Below are 10704 nucleotides of genomic sequence, written 5' to 3'. Positions count from 1 at the left end.
ATTATATATATATATATATATATATATATATATATATATATATATATGTTTTATATATTTTTATATTTATTATTTATTTATATTTTATAATTTTTTTAATATTTTTAGTTTATATATATAAATGTTTTTTATAACTAATTATTACATAATTTTACAAAGTCCAAAATCAGTTAATTTAATATGTCCGTTTTTATCAATTAAAATATTATCAGGTTTTAAGTCTCTATGTATATAATTCATTTTATGTAAACTTTCAATTGCTAGAATAATCTCACTTATATAAAATTTAGCCTCTTTTTCATTTATATTATCTTTCTGTAATAAAAAAGACATTAAATTACCTCCTTCAACATATTCCATGACTAAATATAAATTATTATTATCTTAAAAAGAACAATAAAATTGAACTATCCATTTACATGTATTTGTTGAAAGGACATCTTTTTCTATCCGAATGTGATTTGTTTGATTTCTTTATATTACTTTCTTTTTGCTGATTTTTTTAATTGCCACTTTTTGGTCTGTTTAAATATCTTTACATAACCAAACTTCTCCAAAACCACCTTTTCCGATTATTTTTAAAGGTTAATAATCTTTTATAGTTTTTCGTTTTATTTATCTTTTATTTATTTGTTTCTTAAAAAAAAATAAAAAAATATATACTTTTCACGATAAGTATAAAACTATTCTTTTAAAATTTCTTTTTCAAGTTCTTATTTTTATGTTTTTTATATATTTAAATTTTCAAGTTTTTATTAAAATTATTCCCATAATTAATTAAAATCAGTTCTTTTTTGTTGTTTTTGTTCCATTTTTTCTAAAACAAACAAAAAATTAATTTTTATTTTGATATTATTTATAACATAAACTATATCTAACTTTCTATATAAATTTTTGCGTTTTCGACTTTGTCTTTTGTGTGATGTGAAATAGGCTTTTTTTTCATTTTTATATTATTTTTTAAATATAAAATAAAAATTTTTATAAATGTTTGTTTTTTTTTAAAAAAAAAAACAAAAACAAAAACAAAAACAAAAACAAAAACAAAAACAAAAATAAAATAAAATTAAAAAAATAAAAAATTATAAAAAAAATAAAAATATTAAACTTAAAGAAAAAATATGCTTATAAACATATACAAAAAAAGAAAGTACATATATTTTATAAAAAAATAAAATTATCATTAACATTCTCCTTCTGAAAATCTATCAACATTATTAGTTCCACAAGCTTCACAATTATTATTAAATGTCTATTAGGTTAATTCCTATTTATTTTTTGAATTATCGAAATAACCACAAACCGGTTTATAAGTTGATGGACAATCTAAATATTATTACTTAGGATCACAAAATTTCTAACCTTCAAATTATTTACACTTTTCTTATGAAAAATATGCAACCCTATCTCTACATGCCCAACATCTATTTATATATTCTTTTCTTTCGAAAAACCTTTAACAGAACGTTCTCCGCAAGCTCTCTTATATTCTTTATTCAAATCAATTATTTGTCTAGTAGTACAAATAAAATTACAAGTTTATACGGCTTAAGATAATGCAAATATTGATAAAAATAATAAATATTTTATATATTACATTAATAATTTTTTATAAAAAATGTGTTTTATTTTTAATAATTATTCAGATTTTATATAAATAAATTTTAATAAAAAATAAAGTTTTTTTTACAGTTATTTTTGTTGTCTATATTTATTATTTTTCTAGAATAAAAAATACGAAATTTTCAGTTTATCTGATAATAAACTCTATTTAAAATTATTATATTAAAGAATTATAAAAATTAAAATTATTTTTTTATATTATTAATATTTAAAATAACTTAAAATATTATTTAAATAATATAAAATATAATTATAAATTAAATTATATTAAATATCTATGCTTATATATTCAAAATCGTTATTATAATATTAATATTATAATTATTCTTTCAAATTATCATTTTAAAAGATAAAATGAGAAATTTGATAATATTAAAATAAATTTTTATTATCAATATATATATAAAAATATATAAAATATATTATTTATATTATTTATATTATATATATATATATATAAAATATTATATATTATATATTATATATTATATATAATATATATAAATTTAATAAAATTCTTCATTTATTTTTACATTTTTTATTTATTTTCCTTATTATATTTTTTATATAATTAATTTTAATAATAATAATATTAATTTTTACCAAACTTTTAATAAAATAAAAAATGTAATAATTATAAATTTTAATAAAAGTATTTATATAATTTTTAATTTTATTTTTAAATATCAAAATAATATACATGTTTTATTATTAAAATCATATAAAAATGATTAATTAAAAATTATATTGTTTATATTATAAAAATAAAATAAATTAATCAATTAATAAATGTTTATATAATTAAATTTTAAGAATTTATTAAAAAAAATTAAAAACTATTATAAATATATATATAATATTTTATTGAATAAAATATTTCAAAATTTTTATAAGATATTCTATTTTTTTTTATTTTCAAAAAAAAAAAAAATATTAGATTTAATAAAATCCATAAATATTAGTTTACAATTTGTGTTTTTTTTAATATCTAATATACTTTATAATTAGCTAATTATTTAAAAAATTAAATAAATAAAATAACTTTTTGTTTCATCTTTTTTTTTCATAATCTTTATGTTTATGTTTATGTTTTTTTTTATTTTTTATTTTTATCTTTTGAATCTTTATCTTTTTTATGTTTTGAATCTTTTCTTTTATCACTTTAAAAGCTTGAACTTCTTTTATAAGTTTAATTTTATTTTATTTTACTAATTCTACTTCTACTTCTACTATGACTTTTATTTCTTCCTCTATTTTTATTATTATTGTTATAATTTTCTTCATTTTTTTTTAAATCATTATCTTATTAAAATAAATATTTTTTATTTATTTAAAAAAAAAAAAAAAAAAAAAAAACTTTTTTTTTAAAAAATTGAGGGGGATCTTTCAAGAATATTTTCAATTTTTTTAATTTATTCTCTTTTTTCCATTAATTTTTTTTAAGCATCTAAAATTTTATGCATTTCTTCTTATTTTTTTTAAAGTTCAGCTTTTTTATTTTCAATTAATTATTTTGGCTAATAATAACAAAAAATTAAAATAAAAAAATTAAAAAAAAAAAATACAATTCCATTTTTAGATTCCATTGCATCCAATAACAATCTCCATAAACAACTCATAAAACTTTTAGCATTTTTCTCCAAAAATCCAGTTACTCTTATAGCAATAAGTTTTCCATTTGGACCTCTATCATTATCTATATAAGATTCTAATTCGTTAATGATCATGGAAGGTATTACATCATCATCGTAACCTAAAATATCATTAACTTATTATTCAACCCAAGGCAGTATAAAATTAAGATTTATCTATCATTATTTTTAATTTATTATATTAAAATATTATTTTATTTTAAAATAAAAACTTTCTTTAAGTCTATTTTTTAATCTAAAATTTCATCAAAAACCATAGTTTTCATTAATTTTTTCTCTTTGTCGGTAAATCTTGCATCTTATTAATGTGTTGTCCCGCGAAAAAAACCTCCTTACATATAATTATATATTTTATATTATTTATTTATGTTTTTTAAATACTATAAAAAAATAATAAATAAAATTTATTTATATTTAATATATACATTTAAATAATATTATTATATGTTTATTTTAATTTTCTTTTTAATTTTGTGTCTATCTATAAATAAAAATATATATAATGTATTTAATAAAATATTAAAATAAATATATAAATATATATATATATATATATTTATATATAAATATATATATTTATATATATATATATATATATATTTATTTATATATATCAATTTATTATAATTTTTTTATATTTTTATAAATTCACAATTTCTAAATTTATTTCAAAAATAAAATTAAATGATAAGAAATATAAAAAATTAAAATATAGTTTTTAATATATTTTCTCTCTTTTAATTAATTTCATTTAAGTAAATGTTCAACAGCTTGTCTTTCTTCTAATAATTCCTTAGTAGTTACATCAATTTTAGCTTAAGAGTAAGCATCCACCTTTAATCCTTAGACAATCTTATAGTTTCCATTTTCGGTAGTAACAGGGAAAGAGAATATCAATCCTTTTGGTACTCCATAAGATCCATCAGTATGTACTGCCATAGATTTCCAATGTTTATGACTTCCCAAAACCCAATCTCTTACATGAACAATGGCAGCATTACCAGCAGAGGCAGCAGAAGAAAGTCCTCTAGCATCTAAAATTTCAGCACCTCTTTTTTGTACTTTAGGATTGAAATAACTATTAATCCATGTATCATCTAATTAAGGTTTAATTGGTTTTCCATGTACAGTAGCATGTGTAAGATCAGGGTACATAGTTGGAGAGTGATTGCCCCAAATACAGAAATTTTGAATATCATCAACATGACATTTTAATTTTTGAGCAATTTAAGTAAGTCCACGATCATGGTCGAGTCTGGTCATGGCAGTGAAGTTTTCTTTAGGAATATCTTTAGCATAATGAGAAGCAATTAAACAGTTTGTATTAGCAGGGTTTCCTACAACAATAACTTTTATATTTCTGTTGGCATTATCATTTATGGCCTTTTTTGTAAGAATATATTTATTATTAAATAAATTGCATTAATTTATATATATATTTTTTATTCATACATATATATATTTTATATTTTACTTTTCCAGTGTCAACAAAAATCTTTCCATTGTCCTTAATTAAGTCACTTCTTTCTTACCCTTTGCCTCTTGGTTTTGAACCTACTAATAAAGCGTAGTCAGCATCTTTGAAACCTATTGATTAGTTGTCAGTTAAAATAATGTCTTAGAGTAATGGGAAGGCACAATCGTTAAGTTCCATAGCTACTCCCTATAATTTATTAATAATATTATTATTATAATTATTTATATATATAATGTAAATGTAATTATTTTATTTTTACTTTAAGAGCGTTTTATGCCTAAGGAAGTTCGATCAATTGTAAGATTACGGGCTAGTCTGGTCCTAATAATTAACCAGAAGCTATTCTGAAAACTGTAGCATAACCAATGTTTCCGGCAGCTCCTGTAACAGCAACTCTAACTGGAGGTTTTAATGCTTTATGCTTTTTTTTATATATATATATAAATATAAAATTATTTAGTGTTTTTTTATTTGATTAATTTTAATTAGTTTCTATATATATAATTTTATTATTTACTTTGCTGAAAGATTAAGATTAAACTTAAGATAAAAGTTTGGCGCTATTTTAAATGATTTTAGAGTTCATTTTTTTTTTTCTTCTTATTTTTTATTTTACTATTTTAATTTATTAATATTTTATTTGTATTTTATTTGTATTTTATTTATATTTTATATTTATAAATAAATATATATTATATTTTATTTAAAAAAAATAATAAATATTAATTTTTGTTATTTAATATCTTTTTAGCAATTAATACGTAATATTATAAAAATTGTTTTTTTTAATTAATTTTCTAATAAAATTTTTTAATGTATAACAACAATATATTTTTTAATATTTATTTATATTTAAATAAAAAAGTTAAAATTCTTAATTTTTATTTATTATATTAATAAAAATAAATATTAAATTAATATATTATAAAAATATATAATGTTTCTATTAATATTAATAAAATTATATATATTTATTATAATTAAATTTTCTTTATTATTATATAAAAATTTGTAAAATAATTATTATAATAATAATTTAAAATATTATTTTCTTATTTTTATATTTTGTATTATAATAATTTAAAATTACAGCATTCATTAGAATTTTAATATTTAAACTTTTTAATTTTTTCATTAAAATAGAATATGATTATAATATTTTTTAGATTTTTTGACACTACTACATATGTAAATTATAATAGGTCTCTTTCACAATTATATTAATATATTTTTATTTTTTATACTAAATAAACGTATTTTATTGTTTTTATATAGTTGAATTAGTATATTTTTTATTTACTTGTATTATTTAGTTATAAAATATTGAATTAATATTTTTTATTGAATATAACAATTTAAATATGTATATAAAAAACTAAAAATTTTTTATTATATATAAATATTTAATTTATTTATTTTACAATAAAATTTTTAAAAAATATCAATATAAAAAAAAAAATAGAAAAAATTAAAATTATTATTTATATTTTATTTTTTGTTATTAAAAATATTAATTTTGTCTTTTCTATTTTTTTTTTATTTATATTAGAATTTTTTTTTTTTATAATTAATTTATATTAAAAGATATAAATTTAAAATAATAATAAAATACTTAAAATATAAAATTACAAATTATTTAATAAAATAAAAATAATTTTATATATTATAAAAATAAATTTAAATTAAAATAAATATAAAATAAAAATAAAAATAAATATAAAAATAAAAATAAAAATAAGAATTTTTTCTTTTTTTTTTTTTTTACTTTTTTTAAATTAATTTTTTATAATTTTAAATTTTTTTTTTTTTTTTTTTTACTTTTTTTTTAAATTAATTTTTTATAATTTTTTTTTTTTTTTTTTTTACTTTTTTTAAATTAATTTTTTTTAATTTAAACAATTTTTTTTTTTTTTTCTGTTTTTATAGAAATAATGTATTTATATAATTATAACTATTTTTTTTCAAATATCCATTTCTTTTATATATTAATTCATATCTTTCTAACATACAGGACAATTATCATTTACATTAAACCATTATTTAGAACATTTAACATGCATATTGTGACTAAATATTTAATTTTTAAATATAAAAAATATTAAAATTTTACTTAGATTGACAAGGAAGTACTAAAATTTTATCGTCTTCATTATATTCATTTTTGCAAATAACACAATTAAAATTTTCAATACACTCCATGGTGGACATAATTTATTTTGTTAAAAATGAAAAAGAAGAATATTTTTTCTTTTTTTTATGTAAATTTTCACATAATAATAATAATAAAAAAAAAATATTTACTAAATCTAAATTGCTAATTAATGCCTATTTCTCGTATAATTTTTATTATAAATAATTTTTTATTATTATTTCGAATAAATCAAATATATTAAATAAATAAATAAAATAACTGGACAAATAACAATTATACTTAAAAAAAAAAAAAAAGCATCAAATAATGATAACAAATCTATTTTTTTATTTATAAAAAAAATATTTATCTAGTTTTTTTTTTTAATGTTAATTAATTTTACTGTTAAAAAATATAAAAAAGATAATTTATAAAGTAATAAATAATAAAAATCTTTAAGAATAATTATTTACATAAAACAATATACCATTAATAATAAATTGAATCTTTTTCAATAAAATAAAATGAATATATATAAGTATATAAATATATATATATATATATATATATATTATATATGTATATTTATTTTATTTACAATGTTAATGTTATTTATAATTAAAATTATATAGATTCTTATTGTGATTCATAGAATATCTACCTGATATAAAAAGCATATTTAACAGTTTATTTATAATTTTTAATACATAGTTAATCTTTCATAGTTAATTAATACTTTAAAACTCTAAATTTAACTATAAAATCTATAATAGAATAGCATGCTAAATAAAATTTACAGTTATATAAAATTTTACTTGCTTCACATTTTGTATCTTATATAGAAACAATCATAACAAATGTAAATATTACAAAAAAATCTATAAGCATATTAATAACTTTATTATTAAAAGAATATTCATTATATTAATGTTTAGCTTCATCAATATATTTTTTAAATATTAAATTAAAAACTAAGAATATATATTATTTTCACTGTTTCCTTATTTGTATTTTCTACAAAGTTTGATAATTTTTTTAGTTTATTCTTCATCTATTGGTTATTAATTATACTATTGTAAGTTGTAAAGATAATAATAATTCATATTTTTCGGAAAAATATATTTATTTAATATTTAATAACTAAAATTAGATATATGTATATATATATATATTAAATTAAAATAAAAATATATATTAATATATAAATATATATATATATACATATATAATTATATGTTTTTAATTTATTTTAAAAAATTATATATTATTTATAATTTTTATTAATTATAATATATATATATATTAATTTTTTATTTACTATTTAATATAAATAAAAAAAACTTATTATTGTAATATGAAAAAGTAATAAAATTAAAGATAGAATTTATTATAAAATGAATTTGAAGATATTGATAATTAATAAAATAAAAAAAGGAAAAACTATTAAAAATGTACTATTATCGATTTTTTAAAATAAATAATTATTTAATACAAAATTAAAATTTCAATTAATATTATTAAATAATGGTTTAAAATAATTAAATAATTTACTTAAAAAAACAAAGATTTTGAATTATTTTTAACTTAAAGAGAAAAAATATATGAAAAACTTATAAAATTTTCAGAAATTAAGAATTTATTTTTAACAAAATTTAATAAAAATGATTAAAAAAATAAAAATATTTTGTGTTTTTTACTTTCTTTTTATATATTTTAATAATAAGATTAAGAAGAAAATTAATATCTTATACATATAGATGAGAATATAGACTATGAAATTGTCTAAGATATTTTTTTAATTCCTTAATAAAAAAAGAACTTATAAAAAATCAGTTTACACATTTTAGATTCTTATTTAATAAAAAATGTTATATTATCTTTAGATTTTAATCTTTTATAATATTTTGAATTAAATCTAATTAATAGCATTTAATAAATAAATGGAGAAAATATGTTAATTTTAATTGAAAAATTATAAAGGAATAAAAATTTAAATTATTTAGTTTTAAAAATAAGTAATATAAATTTTTAAGGAAATTAATTTAATGAAATGACCGAATAAATTTAAAAAATGAAAAGTATTTTATGTTTATATATATAATTTGAAAAACTTCAAAATATAAATAATATAAATTTTTCGCTTTTAATTAAAGCAATATGTGAGAGTCAAAAAATAGAAATAAGTATAGATTTTAGTTCTTAAAAGTATATAAAAATTAATTAATTGTTTTTTGAAGATTTAAAATATTTACTTTTTAATAAAAATATAAAATTCATAAAAATTTTAGACCTTTAACTCAATTTTTAAAGCGAGTTAAATAATTAAGAATTTTAGATGGCTAATACTATTTTATTTAATAATAAATAAGCATTAGATTATAATAATTAAATTCTAATAAATACTTATTTTAAGTTTTTTAGTTAAATTATTTTTCAAAACTTACCTTATGTTACTTAATTTAATTTTTGTTTTAAATAGATAAGTTTATTAAGTTGTATTTAAGCTATAAAAACTTTAATTTTGTTAAAATTAAATTAATTGCTTAAGCATTTAAATAAAATAAAATATTACATAAATCAAGAATTGAAATATTATAATAAATTTTAGAGTTTTACGAGATTATAATATTATGATATTTTTTTTATAAAAATAAAAAGAAAAAATGTAATATATAATCTAATAAATAATTTTAAAATTATTTTATAATATATGTTTTTTGTTTGTGTAATTAATATTAAAATATTTATGATCTTCTATATTTATATATATTAAAATTACTATTTTAGTAAAATATTGAGAAATAAAAAATTCTATTTTAATATATATCGTAAATAAATAAATATGTGTTTTTTTTTGTTATAGAGAAAGAAAATAGACTATAAAAGTAAATATTAAAAAGTTTATAAATAAATACGAAAAAATATAGCTTTTTTTTAATGTTTTGTATACATTATTTGTAAAATAAATAATATTTTATAAAAATAAAAAAGTAATCTTATATATAAATAATTAATTTTAATATTTTTTTAAAAAATATATATATATATATATTCTTTAATTAAAATTAAATTATAATTTTTATATTTAATTAACAAAAAAAATAAAATAAAAAGGTACTATTAATGTATAATATTTTTTAATTTTAAGATGACAATTGTTATAGTGTATAAAAATGTTGTTTAAATAACAAAAATAATATAGGAAATTTATTAATATATAGTAACAGGTTATAATATTAACAAAAAGAACAAAAATTAAATATAATGTTTGATTAAATAATAAAAATAAAATTAAAAGAAAATATGATTCCTGAATGTATAAAAATAAAAACAGACAAAGATTAGTTTATTTTTTTTGGGTTAAATTCTCCGTTTAAAACCCTAAAATAAATAGACGAATATTTTCATATTTATTAGAATTTATGAGTAGAAGAAAATTTTGTTTAAAATAAATCAAATAATAATGATAATATTTAAAGCAAAATTATTACCAAAAATAATAACGTTGAATAATCTTATTTTATGTTAGATACTGATTAAAATACAAATGAAGATTTTTCGTAAATATTCTCTTTATAATAGTCTATTATTTAAGATAATTATAGTTATATTTAAGATAATACTAAAGATAATTAAGATTCTCCTTAAATACTAGACAATTTATAATATTAAGAATAATTATAAAGTTAGATTGAAGAGAAAATATATGAAAAATAATAAGAAATTTATTAATAAAAATAAATAGAAATTATTTAAAAATAAGAAAATGATTAATAAACAGAAAATATAAAAAACTAATATAGTAAAGATAAGAAATATAA

General features: G+C 14.3%; 3 protein-coding genes across 3 annotated transcripts, besides 35 other annotated features; all 3 read right to left on the bottom strand. All coding sequences in view use genetic code 6, as the record gives it.

Annotated features, from left to right (window-relative positions):
* Position 1: 1 nt before the first annotated feature.
* Positions 2-88: a microsatellite.
* Positions 3-47: a microsatellite.
* Positions 11-107: a microsatellite.
* Positions 49-105: a microsatellite.
* Positions 49-115: a microsatellite.
* Positions 49-119: a microsatellite.
* Positions 60-119: a microsatellite.
* Positions 120-145: 26 nt separating this feature from the next.
* IMG5_089480 (protein kinase domain protein) lies at positions 146-1440 on the bottom strand (the record flags this gene model as incomplete). The annotated part of the gene is made up of 2 exons (XM_004035729.1): positions 664-1440; positions 146-619 (listed from the first exon to the last, which is right to left on the bottom strand). Coding segments are annotated over exons 1-2 (1001 nt in total), but the record flags the coding sequence as incomplete, so codon positions are not given.
* Positions 1003-1102: a microsatellite.
* Positions 1004-1082: a microsatellite.
* Positions 1004-1099: a microsatellite.
* Positions 1005-1061: a microsatellite.
* Positions 1052-1105: a microsatellite.
* Positions 1069-1105: a microsatellite.
* A 577-nt stretch (positions 1441-2017) lies between the features above and the next one.
* Positions 2018-2126: a microsatellite.
* Positions 2020-2127: a microsatellite.
* A 595-nt stretch (positions 2128-2722) lies between these two features.
* Positions 2723-2765: a microsatellite.
* Positions 2730-2779: a microsatellite.
* A 366-nt stretch (positions 2780-3145) lies between these two features.
* Positions 3146-3186: a microsatellite.
* Positions 3152-3186: a microsatellite.
* Positions 3187-3757: 571 nt separating this feature from the next.
* Positions 3758-3872: a microsatellite.
* Positions 3804-3889: a microsatellite.
* Positions 3804-3913: a microsatellite.
* Positions 3805-3901: a microsatellite.
* Positions 3911-5338, bottom strand: IMG5_089470 (malate dehydrogenase, putative; the record flags this gene model as incomplete). Its single annotated transcript, XM_004035728.1, has 4 exons — positions 3911-4658; positions 4750-4938; positions 5012-5173; positions 5270-5338. The coding sequence occupies 4 exons, from the start codon at positions 5336-5338 to the stop codon at positions 4023-4025; spliced, it is 1056 nt and encodes a 351-aa protein (XP_004035776.1). The 3' UTR covers positions 3911-4022.
* A 46-nt stretch (positions 5339-5384) lies between these two features.
* Positions 5385-5425: a microsatellite.
* A 209-nt stretch (positions 5426-5634) lies between these two features.
* Positions 5635-5729: a microsatellite.
* A 15-nt stretch (positions 5730-5744) lies between these two features.
* Positions 5745-5801: a microsatellite.
* A 616-nt stretch (positions 5802-6417) lies between these two features.
* Positions 6418-6474: a microsatellite.
* Positions 6432-6490: a microsatellite.
* A 3-nt stretch (positions 6491-6493) lies between these two features.
* Positions 6494-6616: a microsatellite.
* Positions 6617-6713: 97 nt separating this feature from the next.
* On the bottom strand, positions 6714-6960 carry IMG5_089460 (zinc finger protein, putative; the record flags this gene model as incomplete). Its single annotated transcript, XM_004035727.1, has 2 exons — positions 6714-6819; positions 6863-6960. The coding sequence occupies 2 exons, from the start codon at positions 6958-6960 to the stop codon at positions 6714-6716; spliced, it is 204 nt and encodes a 67-aa protein (XP_004035775.1).
* A 451-nt stretch (positions 6961-7411) lies between these two features.
* Positions 7412-7468: a microsatellite.
* Positions 7469-8033: 565 nt separating this feature from the next.
* Positions 8034-8111: a microsatellite.
* Positions 8070-8118: a microsatellite.
* A 1723-nt stretch (positions 8119-9841) lies between these two features.
* Positions 9842-9893: a microsatellite.
* Positions 9894-10461: 568 nt separating this feature from the next.
* Positions 10462-10504: a microsatellite.
* Positions 10505-10592: 88 nt separating this feature from the next.
* Positions 10593-10645: a microsatellite.
* Between the last annotated feature and the right edge of the window lie 59 nt (positions 10646-10704).

The sequence above is a fragment of the Ichthyophthirius multifiliis genome (genome assembly GCF_000220395.1).
Source record: "Ichthyophthirius multifiliis unplaced genomic scaffold scaff_1120509250691, whole genome shotgun sequence".
In the NCBI taxonomy this organism is placed as follows: domain Eukaryota; phylum Ciliophora; class Oligohymenophorea; order Hymenostomatida; genus Ichthyophthirius; species Ichthyophthirius multifiliis.
Note: the sequence above shows the minus strand (reverse complement) of the source record. Positions and strands in the feature narration are given on the sequence as shown.